The following is a 22,022-nucleotide window of genomic DNA, read 5'->3' on the forward strand; positions in this document are numbered from 1 at the left end:
CTCTGCCTCTACCAGGAAGTGCTCCTCGTTTTTTGCCCCGGGGATTTGGGGGGTATAAAACCCTTGTTCTGCCGCGGGAATGTGGCATTTTAGCACTGGCGATATTCCTTAACCTAAATAACAGGTAAAAACAAGTTTCCTCTTGACTCCACGACAGGTCCACCAGGAGACTGGACCGGCCATCCCTGGGACAGGAAGAACAGACAAAGTTTAAATAGCCACCTCCCACTGCCTATCTTCAGTGTTCTTCCTGCCCCCGGGAAGAACAGATGGAGTTTCCTGGGCTGCCGGGACCAGAGGGTGAGTCCGGGGGAGTGCTGTGGCCGCCTGGTTTGCATCCCTCGTAGGAGGAGATCCCAGGCGACCTTCTCGGTCAGGCGCAGCGCTCCCCTAAGCACGGAACTCTGTTCCACTTAGTGCATGCGGAAGTTCCTCCGCCTGTTGCAGCGCACGCGTGCGGTCCAGGGCAGGTGTGCGTCCCACGATGACGGCATCCGGCGGAAGTCATCAATCCCGGCTCTTCCGCCGGCTGGGGGCGGACCAGGCTGCACCTGGGTCGCCGCGCTGTGCGGCGTCTATTTAAATAGACACTTGTTCGAGAGAATAGCAGCTATAGCAGTCATAGACTGCTGCTGGAAGGATCCACCACTCCCTCTGCCACCATGGAACTTTCCTCCTCTCAGGCCATGGGGCCAGCTGCACAAGCCAGTACAAGCTAGGTAAGCACTTGATATTGGCAGGGTATAGCAAGTTTGTGGCGGCTCACTTATGGTGGTTCTGTTCTTTTGCAGAACCCAAGACCTGCTTCTTCCGTGGATGAATCTGAATCCAGGACCTGTGGGATCTGTCGTAAACAACTTGCTGTTTCCTAGCCAAAACCCTTATGTAATGCTTGCATTTTGTCTGTGGTGAAGCATGAACAGGGAGACATGTTTAATAGTATGCTTTCGAAATTTCAGGATCAATTATCTGAAAAATGTCTTAATGAAAATGTTTCCACTGCTTTACCATCATAGTCTAGGGTATCTCAGCAAGATGAGGATGCTGATTTACCTAGGCCATTTCAACAGCCAAGGGTTTTGGGGTCCTCTTCGAAGGAAGCGGAGCCAGCTGGGGGGGGAGGAGGGGGTCTTCTGGCCAGGAAGATGACACCTAGGTGCTCCTCAAGGGTTAAATTTAAATTACTCCATGAACAATCAGATGAATTATTAGAACTTATTTATTCCGCTCTTAAAGGGAAGGTTCAGGGAGGGTGGGTTAAAAATAAAAATCAAATTCCACTTACCTGGGGCTTCCTCCAGCCCGTGGCAGGCAGGAGGTGCCCTCGCCGCCGCTCCGCAGGCTCCCGGTGGCGCGCCCGACCTGGCCAGGCCGGCTGCCAGGTCGGGCTCTTCTGCGCTCCAAGGCCCGGAACTTCTGCGTCCCACGCCGGCGCTCTGACGTCATCGGACGTCCTCCGTGCTCTACTGCGCATGCGCAGTAGTTCTGCGCATGCGCAGTAGAGCCCGAAGGACGTCCGATGACGTCAGAGCGCCGGCGTGGGACGCAGAAGTTCCGGGCCTTGGAGCGCAGAAGAGCCCGACCTGGCAGCCGGCCTGGCCAGGTCGGGCGCGCCACCGGAGACCACAGGGAGCCTGCGGAGCGGCCTGCGAGGGCACCTCCTGCCTGCCACGGGCTGGAGGAAGCCCCAGGTAAGTGGAATTTGATTTTTATTTTTAACCCACCCTCCCTGAACCTTCCCTTTAATATTCAGTTTGATTTTCCGAAACCCTCTACAGTTGAAGATGAGATGTATTCAGAACATTAAGTGTCTAAAGGGTTAGTGTTTCTGGTTCACAAAACCATGAGAGACTTAATGGAAACAGAGTGGAAGGAACCAGATAAAAAGCTGGTAATTAACAAAGTGTTTAAAAGACGCTATCCATTCAATGAAGAGGAACAGTCTAAATGGTCAAAATGCCCAATACTAGACCTAGCCATTTCAAAATTATCCAAAGATGCACCCATCCTATTTGAAGATGCTCTCAGAGAAAAATGGAAACTCTTAAGAAATCATGGGAAGCGGTTTCCGCCTCATGTGCACCAAATTTAGCAGCGACCTGTACTGCTCGGTGCTTGATTATTTGTTTGCAGGAATTGCAATCACTTTTGAAGAGTGGTTCTCAGCCTGAGAATATTTTTCAGTCATCGACGTTGAAACTTGCTGCAAAATTTCTTGCGGACGCATCTAGCGAAGCAGTCAGAATTTCTGCCCGCAGTCTAGCACTAATTAACTCTGTCAGGAGATTCCTGTTGCAAAAAAATTGGGATGGGGATGGTGTCACAAAACAGGAAGGAACATCAAGGAAAATTGCTGTTTGGCTCTGCTTTAGAGTACTCGAAAGAGCAGGCGAAAGGAAAAAAGTTTTTCCAGCGGGTAAGAGAAAGAAATCTTCCAAAAGGAAGTTTCGGGCCCCTAGGAGGAGTCCGAAAATTGATTCTGGCAAGAAATGGCAAAACAAAAAAGAAAAAACAAAAGGTTTCCTTTTCAACCTCAAACCCTCAGACAACCCCTCCAAATCTCAGTCAGAACAATGACTATGCTCAGGTGGGGAGAAGGCTAAAAAATTTATTTCCGGCATGGCAGAAGGTATCAAACAACAAATGCATCTGCAGAACCATCAAGCATGGCTACAAAATTCAATTTATGCAAGTTCCCCCAAGATCTTTTAGGGTAACTGGCTCTCTTCGGTGTCCAGTCCAGCAGGCGGCAATGGAAAAGGCTGTGGGATCTCTTTTCCAGAAGGGGGTTGTGGAAGAGGTTCCTTCACCAGAAAAGGAGGAAAGGATTCTATTCCACTCTTTCTGGTTCCGAAGCCGAACGGCGACTTCCACCTTATCATAAATCTTCGGTCTCTAATCCAGTTTGTGAAGTACAAGAGATTCTGCATGGAGTCCATTCATTCCACAATCCTTCTTCTGGGGAAGAATTACTTCATGGATGCATACACCATGTCCCCATCCATCCAATGCACTGGAAGTATTTGAGAACTGCCGTAAAGATTCAATCCCAGATCCTTCACATCCAGTTCAAAGCTCTCCTATTTGGGATTTTAAGCGCTCCCAGGATTTTCACAAAGATCGTGACAGAGGTTGTTGCCTTTATAAGAATGCAGAAGATTATTCTAGTTCCCTATCTAGAGGATCTTCTGATAGCGGCACAAACAAAAGATCTGCTCCAGGAGCATATCCAGATTGTGCTTGGAGTTCTGAAGGATCTGGGATGGATTCTGAATGTTCAGAAATCCGATCTAATCCCAGGACAGGAAAATACTCCGAAGTTGATGTCTGATTTCCACAGAGAGCAGGAAATCTTCATTCCCTCTTTATGTCAGAATCCTTCAAACAAAAAAAGAGGAAAAATTTAACTCACTGGATGTGAGAAAAATAATTTTACTTTATTTGGACAAAACTTCTTCCTGAAGAAAGGTAGAAACTTTGTTTGTTCAGTTTCAGGGTGCCTGAAAAGGGTTAAAGCGTCCAAAAGTACGCTCAGCAATTGGTTGAAACTTTGTATTGACAAAGCATATGAGATTGCAGGAAAGCCAGCGCCAAAGAATGTAAAGGCTCATTCTACTAAGGCTTTCTCGTCTTCCTGGGCAGAGAGAAACTTCTGTTCTACAAATTTGATAAGCTGCCACATGGTCTTCCTATGATACGTTCATAAAGCACTACCGTTTGGATCTACCAAGCAATCAGGACTTGGGTTTTGGTCGTAAAGTACTGTCTGCAGTTGTCCCACCCTGAGGGAGGTAATATTGTATATCTCCTGGTGGACCTGTCATGGAGTCAAGTGGAAGCTTACAATTACTCTCACCTGGTAATTGGGTTTCCACGCTGATTCCACGACAGGTGGGTTAACCCACCCACAACTCAAACGGTAAGTCTCCTACCCTTACATGGTAATAGTCAAAGCACTGAAGGTAGGCGTTGGGAGGTGGCTATTTAAACTTTGTCTGTTCTTCCTGTCCCAGGGATGGGCGGTCCAGTCTCCTGGTGGACCTGTCGTGGAATCAACGTGAAAACCCACTTACCATGTGAGAGTAATTGTTAGCTTTTAAATTGGCTTCAGACTCTCTTTAAGGGAGTTGTCCAGAAAGTTGCAAATAAAGGTTTTTATTCTTCTTTCATTCTGGCTCCAAAACCAAATGGCGGTTTTTACTTTCGCAATTTAAAGGTTTTAAAATACAAAAAATTCAAGAGGGTCAGTTTCATCCACAACCCACCTTCAGGGAAAAGATTACGCAATAGATTTAATAGATGTTTATTACATGGAATGGTCAATGAGATGTAAATTTAGAGTTGATACAGGATTATATAACTTGTTTACAGGGCTGTGGAGTCTGAGTCGGAGCAATTTTGGGTACCTGGAGTCTGAGTCAGTGGTTTTAATAAACTGAGGAGTTGAAGTCGGATGATTTTTGAACCAAATCCATAACTTTTGTAAAAATTAGACTAAGGAGTCAGAGTTGAGGAGTCTGAATCGGAGCAATTTTGGGTACTCTGAGTTGGTGATTTCATAAACTCGGAGTCAGATAATTTTTGTCCGCCTCCACAACCCTGCTTGTGTATGCACACAGTGGAAATGGGCCCATAATCCTAGTTTCATAGTACTAGCTACCCTGAAGGGACTCAAAGCTCATAAAAATAGAAAGATTTATACATACCTGGGGCTTCCTCCAGCCCCATAAGCTCCGACGTCCGACTGACGGAAGTGCGGAGACCCAGTACCGGCGCTGCGGGAGGCTGAGGATGGTCGTGCGGGAGCGATCGTATTGGTATAGTTTAAAAGGAAATAATCATGGCAGCCTCCATCCCTCTCACTTCAGGTGTGCTCTAACTAGTTCACCACTGAGGGTTTTTTCCCCTTATGGACCAGAGCAATTTTCACATTTCAGCACTCCTCCCTTTAATTTGCCAATAACTTTATTACTACTTTTCACAACAAAATGATCTATTTTTTAATTTTTTTTTTGTTTTCCTTTATTTGGACTTTCTTTGGGTGGTACCGTCTGCTAAGAATTATTTTACACTAAATGCATTTTAATGGGAATAGTAAGAAAAATGAAGAAAATCATTCTTTTTCAGTTTTCAGCCATTATAGTTTTAAAATGTATGCTACTGTAGTTAAAACCCATGTATTTTATTTGCCTATTTGTCCCGGATATTACGCCGTTTAAGTTATGTCTACACTGTATAGCGATAATATTTTATTTCGAAATAAAGGTGTATTTTTCAGCTTTGCGTTCGTTTAAACTATATCACTAATTACAAACCCGTATTTGCAAGAATAACCGTAATATATCCTCATGACATACATATTAAAAAAAAAGTTGAGGCTCTAAGATAACTATTTATGTATTTGTTTTTAAATGTCACTTTTTTTTTTTATAAAAGAGATTTATTTTGATAACTATGGGAGGGGAGGTAAGGAGTTAATGGGGTATTTTATGTAATTTTATTTAATGGGATGTATGTAGGTGTAATTTTACTATTTGGCCACTAGATATACGCATGCACACACGCACACTTTTTATACCCTAGTGTATACACATGCATGTGTTATAGGAAGAAACACTTGTATACTTTATTTTCACTGTTGTCAATGACCACTGGAATCTCATTGATGCCGGTAATCCTTGATGACAGGCACTTAGATTGGTGAATGGTAACGGTATTCATAGTCACTGATCTGTGAATTAACGGGTGGCGACAGGAGCATGTATAACGGCAACGTGGCGAGTTACGCATATCTACATCTCTGGAACGGGAATAGTCCTCCCATGGGGTATAGATATATATACTTTCGGTTTTTCAATAAGTGGTTTAACCTAACATATAGACCAGTAAGGAACACTGTTCAAGAAGAAGTAACCGTTGTCCTAGGCAGGGTTCACAGTAAAATGTGCTTGCGGACATGTGAAAACATGTTTGCCACACATCTGACATTCAATTCAATGGAGAATTGCATTGCTAAAATTTGCGAAATTGTGTTTTAACATGTGTGGGAAAAAAACCTACATTTTGCACCATCAATTCACATGTGAATTCCCATTGACTTTATATTGCTGCATTGGAAAAAAAAAGGGCACATAAAATTGCCATACGAACACAGATTTTAACATGAAGAAACGCACGTGAAAAAAGTTGTGTTGTAATGATCAGTGTGAACCCTGTCTTAGTGACGCCCTAATAGTCTAGGTCTAGGAGATCTTTCTAGTTCAGTCTGCGGTGATCCAGGAACCTTGACATCTCTCCGATCAAAAGGAAATTTGGCAAAAGAGGGATCCAGATTCTGAATTTCTCGAAATTACAGCCCCGTCCATTTCCAAGCTGCATACATTTGCATAAAATAACCTTTACATTTGTATCAACTCAAAATTGTTTGCATCCCTCTGACCATCTCTAGTGAGGACTAATGTCTTTAAATTTAAAATTAAACTTTGTCGCATTATACCTTACAACTTGAGAGCTGCAACGTCACACCATAACCTTGTTGCTGCAGTATTACTACGAGAACAGGTTCTGAAGGTTTGCCTAGCCATTTTTACCACTTTGTGCCATAGACCGAAGGGTTCTAGTGCATTGCATGAGCATGTGCACTTTAGCAGAATAGTAGGCCTTTTATAAACCTCCTATTTGCACTAAAGGTGCACAAAATGGATGTTTATAAACCTCCATTTACAGGAAGTGGTTAAAAATGTGTCTCTTGGCTGACTACTCAAAGAAGCTATAGTCGATGCTAAGCCATGCTGTAGCTTTTTATTTTTTTTGTTTTTTGAAAATATACAGTGGAGGAAATAATTATTTGACCCCTCACTGATTTTGTAAGTTTGTCCAATGACAAAGAAATGAAAAGTCTTAGAACAGTATCATTTCAATGGTAGGTTTGTTTTAACAGTGGCAGATAGCACATCAAAAGGAAAATCGAAAAAATAACCTTAAATAAAAGATAGCAACTGATTTGCATTTCATTGAGTGAAATAAGTTTTTGAACCCCTACCAACCATTAAGAGTTCTGGCTCCCACAGAGTGGTTAGACACTTCTACTCAATTAGTCACCCTCATTAAGGACACCTGTCTTAACTAGTCACCTGTATAAAAGACACCTGTCCACAGAATCAATCAATCAAGCAGACTCCAAACTCTCCAACATGGGAAAGACCAAAGAGCTGTCCAAGGATGTCAGAGACAAAATTGTAGACCTGCACAAGGCTGGAATGGGCTACAAAACCATTAGCAAGAAGCTGGGAGAGAAGGTGACAACTGTTGGTGCGATTGTTCGAAAATGGAAGGAGCACAAAATGACCATCAATCGACCTCGCTCTGGGGCTCCACGCAAGATCTCACCTCGTGGGGTGTCAATGGTTCTGAGAAAGGTGAAAAAGCATCCTAGAACTACACGGGAGGAGTTAGTGAATGACCTCAAATTAGCAGGGACCACAGTCACCAAGAAAACCATTGGAAACGCATTACACCGCAATGGATTAAAATCCTGCAGGGCTAGCAAGGTCCCCCTGCTCAAGAAGGCACATGTGCAGGCCCGTCTGAAGTTTGCCAATGAACACCTGAATGATTCTGTGAGTGACTGGGAGAAGGTGCTGTGGTCTGATGAGACCAAAATAGAGCTCTTTGGCATTAACTCAACTCGCTGTGTTTGGAGGAAGAAAAATGCTGCCTATGACCCCCAAAACACCGTCCCCACCGTCAAGCATGGGGGTGGAAACATTTTGCTTTGGGGGTGTTTTTCTGCTAAGGGCACAGGACAACTTAATCGCATTAACGGGAAAATGGACGGAGCCATGTATCGTGAAATCCTGAACGAAAACCTCCTTCCCTCTGCCAGGAAACTGAAAATGGGTCGTGGATGGGTGTTCCAGCACGACAATGACCCAAAACATACAGCAAAGGCATCAAAGGAGTGGCTCAAGAAGAAGCACATTAAGGTCATGGAGTGGCCTAGTCAGTCTCCGGACCTTAATCCAATAGAAAACCTATGGAGGGAGCTCAAGCTCAGAGTTGCACAGAGACAGCCTCAAAACCTTAGGGATTTAGAGATGATCTGCAAAGAGGAGTGGACCAACATTCCTCCTAAAATGTGTGCAAACTTGGTCATCAATTACAAGAAACGTTTGACCTCTGTTTGCAAACAAGGGTTTTTCCACTAAGTATTAAGTCTTTTATTGTTAGAGGGTTCAAAAACTTATTTCACTCAATGAAATGCAAATCAGTTGCTATCTTTTTATTTAAGGTTATTTTTTCGATTTTCCTTTTGGTGTGCTATCTGCCACTGTTAAAATAAACCTACCATTGAAATGATACTGTTCTGAGACTTTTCATTTCTTTGTCATTGGTCAAACTTACAAAATCAGTGAGGGGTCAAATAATTATTTCCTCCACTGTACATGTGGCAGGTAGTAGAGCAGAGGCTTACATCCTCCAGCAAATCTCAATCTCAAAGTTTACTAAGCATGAAGTGGGAAGAGGTAAACCACTCTGTTGGTTCTCCTGAACAGAGCATGTGTGGATCAGCATCCCCACCTCCTGCTATGTACAATGATTTTACAGTGGCCCAACGTTTACACAGTGGTTTGCAGAAAAGTCACCATAGTTCTATGGCTAAATGTATTAGAGGCAGATGATCAACAGAACAGCCAGGCAACTGGTATTGGTTAAAAGGAAATAAATATGGCAGACTCCATATATCTCTTGCTAAAGTAGACTAAAACCAACATAACATTCAATAAAAATGTGTTTTCCTACTTTGTATTACCCATTCAGTTACCATATTTGCATTTGTGCACAAATAATATTGCTTGTTTACAAATTACAAGGTCCCAAAGTACAGTTTATCTGCTCTGATAGCTGCTATTGCATTTTATTCATTAGTTTTAATATATACATACAGCAGCTGTGAAGTGAAAATTTCTCATCTGTCTCTGCTTGTCAGCTTAGTACAGTTATGTTTCAGTTCCTTGGCTGGCTGTAACTAACCGTAGCAACAGAGGATAGTAAACAAAATATGTTATTGCCTCTTCGGATGTGGATCACAAGCTGAAGAACTTTCCACTGCAGAACAAAGTGCTGTGCTTAACTGTTTGAATGTTGTTCTGCTACAATTTTTTGTGATAGTAGGTTTAAAGTGACACCGAAGCGGGAAAAAAACGTATGATATAATGAATTGTATGTGTAGTATGGATACAAAATAAACATTAGTAGCAAATAAATTAGTCTCATATTTTTAATTATGTAGCGTTTTTTTTTAGCATTGCATTATATTGTCATATTTGTATTTTGCTCTGTCTTATAGTTTTAAATAGAGTGTAGTTTGCAGAGCTAATAATGACCCTTTGAACTCTTCTCACTGAACCTTATCTGAAGCTGTCTGTCACTGTTTCGTTTATGTGTATTGCTCCAGAAATCGGCGACCAATTTGGTCTTGGAGCTCAGAGAAGCTCTCTTTCATAGATCGCAACTGAAGTTTCTTCACTCTTCCTGTACTGGAAACAATATATGACTTGTTTCTTTGCTATTACTGTTCTATTTCTTAGCTGTACTACACATACAATGCATATTTCATAAGTTTTTCACTTCAGATTCCCTTTAAAGCTGTAAATGTTTTAGAGCAAATAAGAAATGTTGAGTTTCAGACCACTTTAAGTTTTCCTCTGGACACTCTCACATAGCAAATACACTTTATTTAAACAAGTTAGTTGATTTCCCCAAAAAATTGTCCTTTAGAGCAGTAGGGATTAAACAGTGAGCACCTCTTACTGAATAAAAAAGTAGTTTAGTAATGTGTCACCAAACCACCATGTAATAGGTATAATAAATATATCTTTATTAAACACTAGTCTACCTAAGCCTGTTTAAAAACGGCTGTAGGTAGTGATACCACCGCTCCATGTTAGTGCGCATACCCGACCACATGCCTCGCGCGAACCCATTCGCCCTCGCCCCTGGCCCGTCCTCCACTCCCAACGGTTGTGTGCAGTACAGAAAACCACGGGAACACAGACAGGGAAAGATGATGACGCAGGGACAGTTAGGTTTTATTATAGAGGATACATACAGTGTTCAATAAAAACATGGATACATTTACTCATTTGTGTGGTATTCGTTTAAGCAGACTATGATTGTCTATTAACTTAGATGAAGATCAGATCACATTTTATGACCAATTTGTGCAGAAATCCATATAAGAATATGTATGATTGCCGCGCACCTAGCAGCACCACAATAAGGAGCTTTAACAAAAATGTTGGCTGCAAGGAGAAAAATGGATCTGTACCCCAATCCACTCGAATTAAACAAAAAACACAGTATTACTCCTGCGCACTCAAACAATTTAATACCATCAATTAAATAACAATAAAAATCATACCACACACGAGTAGCTCCACTAAAATCGCAACCACACTGTCACTCACATCCAGACAAATCTGCAGGTATGCAGAGACCTTACACACCTCTCACACTGAAAAGTCCTGCAGGATCCTGCTAATTAGCCTGATGGTTCAGAGCAGCAGTTTGAGGATGCAAAAATATGCGAGCAAACACTTCAGTGGCAGATTAAGGATCCAAGAAATCCATATAATTCCAAAGGGTTCACATACTTTTTCTTGCTGCTAAAAACATTAACACTGAACAGAAACCCAGTGGGACAATGTAAACAATATAGCATGATTGGCAAAGTAATATAACAGTTGGAAACTGAGTATATAAGTGTATTGCATAAACTATTGAATCAATGAGGTAGGTAGGATCAGTGGTGCTCAACAGAGCTCGAATATTCGAGTAGCTCGAATATTCGAGTAGCTCGAATATTCGAGCTCTTTTTCAGCTATTCGAGCTCGGTATTCGAGCTCCGAATAGCTGGAGATATTCAAATGGGCTATTCGAGTAAACTCGAATAGCACATTCACTATTCGAGCTAACAGCGCTATTCGAGCTCGAATACCGAGCTCGAATAGCGTCATAGCCCAGATTGATGTCCTCAGAGCCAATCAGAGGGCTCCCAGGCCCTCTGACGGCAGCCAATCACTGACCGGGACCCTGGCCAGCCCCTACCCTATAAATAGCGGCCGCCATGTTCGGTTTTTCCGTCCTTGCCTGACTTTGTACAGAGAGAGATCTGCTCCTTTGTGCTTTGGCTTAGCAAGAGCTTTATTGTGGTCATTCACCTAGCGTTTTTGCTCACATACACCTCCTATATACACCTGTATTGTTGTTAGTTAGATAGACATTGTATTTTAGTTAGTAGCTTGTGTGTTACTAGAGAGCCAGCTGCTGCAGGCAAGCTTACACAACTTTAGGCCTCAGGGCCTGCCTGTGTGGGCAGCTCACCTGTTCTCTCCTGTCCTCTGTTAGTTTATTTCTTCTCATCTATTCCAGTATTTCTGCTGTCCTTTACTAGTACTACTGAGTGATAGTATTTTGTATTGTAGTTATATAACTGTACTAGGACTAACCAGGACACTCACTGTCACTGTTTGTTCATAGCTCCTGCGTGTGACCGTGTGTGTGTGTGTGCACTGTCTGTAGTGTACACACACTCTATTTCCTTCTGATTACTGATTAATTATTGTAATTTCTAGTTGTACTTCCTGACTGTTACTACTTACTTACTGTACTAGGGACACTCACTCAGTCACTGTTTATAGGCTAGCTCCTGCGTGTGTGTGCGCGTGCGTGCACTCACTGTCTGTAGTGTACACACACTCTATTTCCTTGTGATTACTACTGATTATTGTAATTTCTAGTTAGTGTACTAGGGGACACACTCACTATTCACACTTACTGATTACTGATTACCGATTATTGTATTTTGTATTTGTACTGTACTAATCAGTTAGCGATCTAATCACTTAGTGATTAGTGTCACCTCACCCACCAACCCACTCCATTAAAGTACCCCACTTTTCACCCGCCCTTTTAAAAAACGTTTGTTTACGCCCAAAACATCTAAGATGTCTGGAAGTGGCAGCCAGCGCGGTTTGGGCAAGGGGAAGGGCAGCAAGGGAATCGGGAGGAGAGGGAGCAGCATTGTGGCAAGCCGCGGCCGCGCCACCATGCACAGTTCCGCAGCAGCAGCGTCAGTGGCTAACATTCCTCCTATAGCCACTGGCCGTGGACGCCTTGGGCGCCGCCCAGCAGGAGCATCTGCAACTCACGCTGCAGAGACACAGCAGCAGCAGCGTGTAGCACCTGCTCCGATTTTCCTCCAGCCGGGTCGGAAACGTCCCATTGAGGAAAAGGATGCAGACACTGTGGTGCAACTGATGACGGAGGATGAGCAGCCCGCCATCAGCTCTGCATCCGAGGCCTCCACCCTCACCACCACCCCTGTTCGCAGCAGCCGCCCAGCAGGGCCTGGGGAGGAGGCCAGTTCACCGTCACTCGCCGACCTGTCATTCAGCAGTCTTTTGACCCCAGGCATCATGAGTAAATTGTCTGCTGTTGTTGGCGATCTTGAGGAGGAGATGCTGATGGGCACTTTGGGGGAGGAGGGATTGGACAGCAAGACTGGCGACAGTCAAGCAGCCCATCCATGCATCAGGAGAGGAGTTTGGGGGGTCATCATCCCAGCAGGACATGTTTCAGGAGGGGGAGGATGATGACACGGTGACAGACAAAGACTGGGTGCCACCAGCTCCAGGGGATGTCGTCATCAGCAGCTCTGAGGAGGAGGAGGATGCGCTTGTGGGCCTTGCAAGGAGGCGCATCATTGCAAGCATTGGCAGCAGTAGGCAGGTCCCACAGCCTGCTGGTGTCTCAGGCTCAGCAGCAGCAGCATCTGCCAGTACCACCACCAGCTGCACCCAAGCCTGAGCCCCAACCACCACAGGGAGACAGGCAGCAGCGGCTCCAGGCCGTAGGGGGTTGTTTTTGTCACCAATCTGGCGGTTTTTCACCATGCCCACAGTGTACAGCAAGTACGCCACTTGCAACCACTGTCAGCGGAAGTTGAGCAGAGGTGCAGACCCCTTGAAGTTCAGCACCAGCTCGCTCATCAACCACCTTGCTGCGAAACATTTCCACCAGCATGAGGAGTTCCAGAGGCTGAAGGCATCTGGTGCTGGCAGTGGCACCACACCCATCACTGCACAGCCTTCAGCAACAGCAGCCACCCGCCCTCCTGCTCCTCCAGCAGCACCAGCAGGAGTGCGGAAACGCACTGCTCCTCCCCCCTCTGCAACTCCTGCCGCCGACACTGAGGCCTGTTCTGGCAGCCAGTCCTCAGTGGCCTCCTCTGCTGTGTCTGCTGATTCCCGTGCCAGCAAAAGGCCACGCCAGAGCCTTTTGAGGGAGTCCTTCCAGGGGGTGGTTAGGGCTCTGCCTCCCAGCAGCCGTCGCGTGCGGCAGCTGAACGGCTTGCTGGCACGGGCCATGTGCTCCCAACTCCTGCCGTACACGCTCGTGCAGGAGGGGAGCGACATGCGTGCGCTGCTTGCTTGTGCAGCCCCAGACTGGCAGCTCCCCAGCAGACACTTCTTTGCCCGCAAGGCCATTCCTGCACTGCACCGCTTTGTGATGGCCAATGTGGAGCGAGGGCTGGAGCACGCGGTTGGTGAAAGGGTCCACGTCACCATGGACTCCTGGAGCAGCCGCTTCGGGACAGGCCGCTACCTGTCCTTCACTGTCCACTGGGTCAGCTTGGTGGAAGGGGGTGAGGATGGGAGAGCAGCAGCGGGCACAGCAGCAGCAGCAACACAGTGGGTGGTGCCACCCCGCAGGGTCAGGGGAACTGCAGCAGGTTCCTCCGATCCTCTGCCATCCTCCGGCACACCTGGCCAAACCCCCCGCCTCAGCAGCAGCGTGAAGGCCCGCCACTGCCAAGCGCTGCTGCACTTGGTCAGCCTTGGGAAGACCAAACTGACGGCAACCCATGTGTTGGCCAAACTCCAGGAGCAGGAGAGGATTTGGCTGACCCCCAGAGGCCTCAGAGTCGGAGAGGTGGTGGCCGACAATGGGGCCAATCTGGTTGCCACAATAGACAGGGGAAACCTGACCCACATCCCCTGTCTTGCCCACGTGCTGAACCTGGTAGTGCAGAAGTTCTTGCGCACCTACCAGGGGATGGGCGAACTGCTGGAAACGGCAAGGAACGTTGTGCGTCACTTCCGGCGCTCAGCTGCAGCCTGTGCGAGCCTGGAAGACGTGCAAAAGGAGCTGGAGCTGCCACGCCATCGGCTGATCCTTAACGTTCCGACTCGCTGGAACTCCACCCTGGCGATGTTGGAGCGTCTGGTTGAACAGAAGCACGCTGTCAACCAGTACCTTGCCCTGGCCACTGTGTCCGCCGCTCAGAGAAGGGACAGGACCAGCAACATCCCGTCCATCGTCCCCGATGATGACTGGAGGCACATGCAGCAGGTGTGCTTAGTGCTGGCTCCCTTTCTGCAGGCCACTAACATGGTGAGCAGGGACCATGCTATGGTCTGCGAGTGGGTGCCCCTGGTTTGTCTGCTGAACAGGGCCCTCGATGCTTTGCTGGAACAGGGAGCGGCAGCCTTGGACCAGCAGGAGCGTCATGCAGCTGCACAGTCCACCTCTGAGGGGGAGGAGGAGGAGGACTTGGTGGAGGTCCCTGACCTTGCTGCTGATGAGGGGGATCAGCACAGTGCAGCTGAGTTGGTGTGGGGGAGGAGAGAGGATGAGGCTGAGGAGGGAGAGGAGGAGGATGAGGACAGCACTGCCGCCGATGTGCCAGCACACGTGGCCCGCCTCTTCCCAATGGCAGCGCACATGCTGACGTGCCTGTGCAAGGACCCCAGGGTGATCCAGATGAAGCAGAGGGAGGACATCTGGATCAGCATGATGTTGGACCCACGCCTCAAGGGGAAGTTGAGCCAGTTCCTGCCGCCTGCAGGAGGAGACCCAGCGCAACAAATAAGGAGCTTGCAGCAGGCCCTTGTTGAGCGCTTGGAGGAAGCCTTCCCCCAGCCTTCCACCCCCACTGTCCAGCCAGCACAGAGGCAGCAGCAGGTGCCTGCATCCAGCAGCAAGCGCCCCACAGACCTGCTGTCTCTCAGCAATGAGCTCTACAGGACTGTAGAGGCTCCGGCAGTAGTGACTAGAGAGGAGGTGCATGCAGCAGCATCCTCCTCCGGTCACAGCCAGCGCCTGACCCGAATGGTGGCTGACTGCATGGGGTCCTACAGCAGGCTTGACAGCGATGCCCCTGTTGATCCCATGGAGTATTGGGTCAAGCGCCTGGAGATCTGGAGCGAGCTGGCGCAGTACGCCCTGGAAGTGCTGTCCTGTCCCCCTTCCAGCGTGCTGTCCGAGCGCTGCTTCAGTGCAGCTGGTGGCGTGGTCACCGAGAAACGCTCACGTCTGTCTCACAAGTCTGTGGACAGACTGACGTTTCTCAAGATGAACCAGGCGTGGGTGGAAGGCGAGTTCCTGGCCCCTGTTGTCGGCGAGAGGGGGACATGAACTGAAGAACCATCGTTAATGTGCCTTACCACCCTTTACCACCTCCTGGCTCCTGCTCACTAAGCCAGCCTGGTTCACTTTGACTATTATGTCGCCTGCAGCCACACATTTTGCACCTACAGTGGGCTGCTGTGTACTGCCCTTCTGCTGTCTGTCTGTGTTTCCCACTGCCAGGGTACACAGATTTACCTTCTGCTGCCACTCTGCCACCAGCTATTACGTCAAACAATAGCTATATCTGTCTGTGTAATTTGTTGTAAAAACAAAACAAATAAACCATAAAAAAAAAAAAAAAAGGTTTAATTTTTCTGAGGTGCCCTGGTTGAAAACTGTGTTGTCCCAGTTGTGTATTGGACACGATGTGGGCTGCACGACCGCTGTCTGGGACCTCCTGCTGTGTTTATTTACAGCCCTGGTATCACCGCTAGGTACCAGGGCTATTATGGTACGCTGCCTGCCTCATTGACTGCCTGCTGCCACACAATCATCCTCCTCCTGCTGCTGAATTTACCTCCTGCTGTCTGTGTGTTTCCACTGCCAGGGAGCACATACAATGGCGCTTCCAACATGCGTGCGCAACCAGCTATTTATTACGCTCAAAAATAGCTGCATTTCTTTAAAAAAAATATATAAAAGAGAAATAAGTGAAGAAGAAGAAGAAGACGATATAGAAAAAGGAGAAGAAGGAGAAGAAGAAGATGGAGAAGATGATGAAGATGAAGAAGATGAAGAAGAAGAAGAAGATGATGATGAGGAAGAAGACGAAGAAGATGATGATGAAGATGAAGAAGATATAGAAGAAGAAGAAGATATAGAAGATAAAGAAGAAGTATATACAGTACTGAACAACATTTTGGACACAACTTCTCTTTCCACCTTTTTTTTTTTTTTTTTTAAAGGAACATCCCCACATAATCACTTGCTGTTGTTACTTGGAAAAAAAGATGTTTCTTGCATCATTCACCCTCAAAACAAGTGTTGGAAGCTATTTAAGGCCAATTCGAATAGTCAGCTCGAATAATGAGCTCGAATACCGACTCGAATAGTGAGGTCGAAGTCCGAGGTCGAATCGAATAGTAAAAAATATTCGACTCGAATATTCGACCGAATTCGAATAATTTACTATTCGAATTCGACCAAACTCGAATTATAAAAAGGGGTATCCGAGCATCACTAGGTAGGATATACCGATATATATTAGAATAATATATGCATATGTATATCATATGTGTCACAATATGACAAATTGATAACAATAATTTCACAGGAGGTCCGTATGATCGATAGATATGCAAACGTACAAAAAGAGAGAGCAGAGAAAAAGGTGCAACCTTGCCACTAGAAGTAATCACTGCATTTCTTGGTAATGGTGAATAAATGGCTATTGAAAAGAAATTAATAGCCTGAAACTAATAAACAGTAGTGGTGGGTAAATTGCATGCTGAAAAAAGTAAAAAGCCAACATTCATACTTGCCAATAGAGTCCAGGGAAGCTGAGCATTTTTAATGATTGGGTATGAAGAACTGTTCTTTCATATGGAATATGTATCTCTTCTGTGTGGTTTTAGGGACACCCACTGGCCATATGCTGTACTGCAGGCTGCACAACATCAATTCCAGTTGTAACCGTGCCTATCCTTCAGCGGTCCACTGGCAAATAGGGTAAAAATTTGCTAAAACCCTGGCGCAGGAACAGCAAGAACCATCCTGGACCACTGGAGATGTAGAGGTAAGAGACCTCAATTTGCTCCATTAACCTCCTGGGGGATACAATAATATCGGCAGGGGGCGGCGCAGCACATTTTTTTTTAATTATTTTTTTTTTTATCATGTAGCTAGCCTAGCGCTAGCTACATGATAGCCGCTGTGCAGCGGCATCCCCCCACCCCCTCCGATCGCCTCCGGCAATCAAAGCATACAGGAAATCCCGTTCAGAACGGGATTAACTGTTTGGCTTCCCCCGTCGCCATGGCGACGATCGGGATGACGTCATCGACGTCGTGACGTCAGAGGGAGTCCCGATCCACCCCTCAGCGCTGCCTGGCACTGATTGGCCAGGCTGCGCACTGGGTCTTGGGGGGGGGGGGGGGGGGAGCGGCGCGGCACGGCGGGTAGCGGCGAATCAGCGCGGAGCAGCGGCGATCGGTATATACACGCAGCTAGCAAAGTGCTAGCTGCGTGCAACAAAAAGAAAATTATGCAAATCGGCCCACTAGGGCCTGAGAAATCCTCTGTGGCGGCTTACCCCGAGCTCTCCCAGAGGGTTAAACAGTTGCCCTGATATATCATAATAATATGTTTTGTATTTGATTAGCAGGAAGAAGAACTGGAAGATTTATTAGCATTTTATGGCTATGACAACTCAGATCATTTACAAGAAAATGAAGTAGATAGTAGTGAATCAGAACAAACCCAATCTTTTCGTGATCTTCATCAGGTTAGAAGTATATATTTACTTTTCCAAAAAACACAATGGCAATATTTTCAAAACCAGTATAAGGATAACTTGTGTAAAAGTAGAGCAGGTGTCCAGAATAAGCATCCTGATTAGTTTCTCTAAGCATCTGCTCCAGTTTTGTTCCCGTTTTCCTTGCATCTTCCCTTAATGATCGACAATACTTTTATCTGTTTAGGTGCAAGAAACAGCTGACTCTGTAGAGATGTCTCCTGCTTTAGCTTCCGTAGGATCTGCTGACCTCTCACCCCGTTTTGCAGACTGTGAGTATATAAATAATTAAAAAAGTAACATTGGACTTGTTTGTTATATTGCTCTTTTGTAAGTTTGTATCAAGCCATTACTAAATTATGTTGCAACATGATCAGTAGAAATTTTGAGGGTAACTTGCAAATAGCCCCATGGAAAAAAAATAAACCCTTTTCCAGCTTTCTCTACACATTCATGTTTTCGCTAATTCATCTTCCAGGACAGCTCTATGGCCATAATTCATCATTCTGCGTTAAATATGCCACGCGCACACAGCGTGGGTTAATATTACCATGCAGTTATATCAGCAAAGCACGACCACTGTAGTCCACTAGTGGCCATGCTAGTGGACTGCTGCGGTCGTGCTAAGAGCACACCGCGTGGAAGTTATGTGCACATGCTACGCTGAAAATAACCTGTGCTGTGTGGGCATGGTATATTTAGCGCAGGTTGATGCATCAAGCTATTCATGCAAAGTGACTTGCTCTGCCACCTATAGAATTGCGAGTGAAGAAAAACTTGATCCTCCTGGGTTCATATGGGCCATAAAAACCTTCCATGTAACAGAAAGGCTCGCAGACATGCGAACGGATCCATCAAGTGCAAGGCAATAGGATTCACTCACATTGGTCCATATGCAACAAATCTGTTAGTTCCTTTCTAATGAGTGTAATGCAAGGCTGTGTGAGAGGCAGGGGCGTTTCTAGGGTCCTTGGAGATCGGGGGCACCTGTGGGCACCAGGTGGGGAGGTATATAAAAATGGGCGTGGCCATGAGGTGAGTGGGCGTGGCCATGGGTGGCGCCAAATGTACATGAACTTAGCAGCGGTGTAAGCTACAGATAACGGGCCTGCCCATCGAAATATTGGATGGAGCCCCCTGTCCTTTATTTAGATAATTTACAATCAGTATAGGCATAGATCAAAGATGTATACGCACATACAATTTTGATTGGTCATTCACTGACCCCCAATTTTACCACCCCCGTGCAGTAAGTAGGCCAACAGACAATGAATTTTATGAACAGAGCTAAAATTGGCTAATCAAAATTGTATGTGTGTACCAGGCTTTACAGCTAATACAGTACATACTGTAAGTAGCAGGGATCAGCATACAATACAGCTGGTTTACAATCAGTAAAGGCACAGAGTAACACCTTACACTGTACACACTGGAGGTAAATCAGCACACAGTGCAGGCACTAGAGAACAGCGTATACTGTACATACTGTAGGCAGCAGAATTCAGCACACTGCAGCTAGCGTGCCAAAAATATGAGGATCATGTTGTGTGGCATGCTTATCGCGCCGCACCGAAAAATGGGTGGGCCATGGACCAGAATATAGGTGTGGTAACGGGTGGAGACAAATTTACATGAACCTAGCAATGGTGGGACATTAGATTATGACAGTGGTGGCGAACCTTTTGGAGGCCGAGTGCCCAAACTGCAACCCAAAAGTCACTGATCTATCGCAAAGTGGCAACAGCAATTTAAACTAAATACTGTACAAACGTTTTAACTCATTCATGAACATTATGGAAAATCCAAGTTGAAAATAAACTGTGAAGATAAACAATTTCCTCCATCCTACTCCTGAAAAATGTATTCAATTTTTTAGAACCTCCCAGTTTTATTTTCTGTTTTAAAAAGCTAAAAAAGTAGGTTTAATGCTATTGTCTCATATAAGGATTCAGCTTTTCCCATAGTCTCGCAGTTAGCAATCATGTGACCCCCAACAAGACAAATTCAGCAATTGTGAGGCCCCCGACATGAGAAATTCAGCAATCGTGAGGCCCCCGACATGACAAATTCAGCAATCGTGAGGCCCCCCCCCCCAACATGAGAAATTCAGCAATCGTGAGGCCCCCAACATGACAAATTCAGCAATCGTGAGGCCCCCAACATGACAAATTCAGCAATCATGAGGCCCCCAACAAATCATGAGGCCCCCAACAAGACAAATTCAGCAATCATGAGGCCTCCAACAAATTATGAGGCCCCCAACAAGACAAATTCAGCAATCTTGAGGCCCCCAACAAATCATAACGCTCCCAACAAGACAAATTCAGCAGTCATGAGGCACATAAATAGACAGCATTTCACATAAATAGGCAGAATGCCCCCCAAGTTAGGTAGTGAATGACAGGGACCCCCAGGTTAGCTAGTGAGTGACAGGCGCCTCCAGTTAGGTAGTGAGTGACAGGGACCCAGATAGTGAGTGACAGGGAGCCCCTTTAGGCAGTGAGTGCCAGGGAGCCCCTTTAGGCAGTGAGTGCCAGGGAGCCCCTTTAGGCAGTGAGTGCCAGGGAGCCCCTTTAGGCAGTGAGTGCCAGGGAGCCCCTTTAGGCAGTGAGTGCCAGGGAGCCCCTTTAGGCAGTGAGTGCCAGGGAGCCCCTTTAGGCAGTGAGTGCCAGGGAGCCCCTTTAGGCAGTGAGTGCCAGGGAGCCCCTTTAGGCAGTGAGTGCCAGGGAGCCCCTTTAGGCAGTGAGTGCCAGGGAGCCCCTTTAGGTAGTGAGTGAGTGCCAGGGAGCCCATTTAGGTAGTGAGTGAGTGCCAGGGAGCCCCTTCAGGCAGTGAGTGAGTGCCAGGGAGCCCCTTCAGGCAGTGAGTGAGTGCCAGGGAGCCCCTTCAGGCAGTGAGTGAGTGCCAGGGAGCCCCTTCAGGCAGTGAGTGAGTGCCAGGGAGCCCCTTCAGGCAGTGAGTGAGTGCCAGGGAGCCCCTTCAGGCAGTGAGTGAGTGCCAGGGAGCCCCTTCAGGCAGTGAGTGAGTGCCAGGGAGCCCCTTCAGGCAGTGAGTGAGTGCCAGGGAGCCCCTTCAGGCAGTGAGTGAGTGCCAGGGAGCCCCTTCAGGCAGTGAGTGAGTGCCAGGGAGCCCCTTCAGGCAGTGAGTGAGTGCCAGGGAGCCCCTTCAGGCAATGAGTGAGTGCCAGGGAGCCCCTTCAGGCAGTGAGTGAGTGCCAGGGAGCCCCTTCAGGCAGTGAGTGAGTGCCAGGGAGCCCCTTCAGGCAGTGAGTGAGTGCCAGGGAGCCCCTTCAGGCAGTGAGTGAGTGCCAGGGAGCCCCTTCAGGCAGTGAGTGAGTGCCAGGGAGCCCCTTCAGGCAGTGAGTGAGTGCCAGGGAGCCCCTTCAGGCAGTGAGTGCCAGGGAGCCCCTTTAGGTAGTGAGTGAGTGCCAGGGAGCCCCTTTAGGTAGTGAGAGTGCTAGGGAGCCCCTTTAGGTAGTGAGTGAGTGCCAGGGAGCCCCTTTAGGTAGTGAGTGAGTGCCAGGGAGCCCCTTTAGGTAGTGAGTGCCAGGGAGCCCCTTTAGGTAGTGAGTGAGTGCCGGGAGCCCCTTTAGGTAGTGAGTGAGTGCCAAGGAGCCCCTTTAGGTAGTGAGTGCCAGGGAGCCCCTTTAGGTAGTGAGTGCCAGGGAGCCCCTTTAGGTAGTGAGTGCCAGGGAGCCCCTTTAGGTAGTGAGTGCCAGGGAGCCCCTTTAGGTAGTGAGTGCCAGGGAGCCCCTTTTGGTAGTGAGTGCCAGGGAGCCCCTTTAGGTAGTGAGTGAGTGCCAGGGAGCCCCTTTAGGTAGTGAGTGAGTGCCAGGGAGCCCCTTTAGGTAGTGAGTGAGTGCCAGGGAGCCCCTTTAGGTAGTGAGTGCCAGGGAGCCCCTTTAGGTAGTGAGTGCCAGGGAGCCCCTTTAGGTAGTGAGTGCCAGGGAGCCCCTTTAGGTAGTGAGTGCCAGGGAGCCCCTTTAGGTAGTGAGTGCCAGGGAGCCCCTTTAGGTAGTGAGTGCCAGGGAGCCCCTTTAGGTAGTGAGTGCCAGGGAGCCCCTTTAGGTAGTGAGTGCCAGGGAGCCCCTTTAGGT

The 22,022-nt window shown here is 47.0% G+C and overlaps 1 protein-coding gene across 5 annotated transcripts in view; it reads left to right on the plus strand.

The window, feature by feature from the left end:
- The window catches only part of MIER2 (MIER family member 2), an 89,099-nt gene that overhangs the window by 21,096 nt on the left and 45,981 nt on the right, over positions 1–22,022 (plus strand). For 4 of the 5 annotated variants that reach the window (XM_068271250.1, XM_068271254.1, XM_068271251.1 and 1 more), the window contains exons 2-4: positions 17,049–17,209; positions 17,795–17,917; positions 18,114–18,198. In XM_068271250.1, coding sequence (XP_068127351.1) covers positions 18,141–18,198 — 58 coding nt within the window. In that variant the 5' untranslated portion in view covers positions 17,049–17,209; positions 17,795–17,917; positions 18,114–18,140. The remainder of the gene's footprint in view (positions 1–17,048; positions 17,210–17,794; positions 17,918–18,113; positions 18,199–22,022) is intronic. The other variant, XM_068271253.1, reaches the window with a different exon arrangement.

This window comes from Hyperolius riggenbachi, chromosome 1 (genome assembly GCF_040937935.1).
Source record: "Hyperolius riggenbachi isolate aHypRig1 chromosome 1, aHypRig1.pri, whole genome shotgun sequence".
Classification (NCBI taxonomy): Eukaryota; Metazoa; Chordata; class Amphibia; order Anura; family Hyperoliidae; genus Hyperolius; species Hyperolius riggenbachi.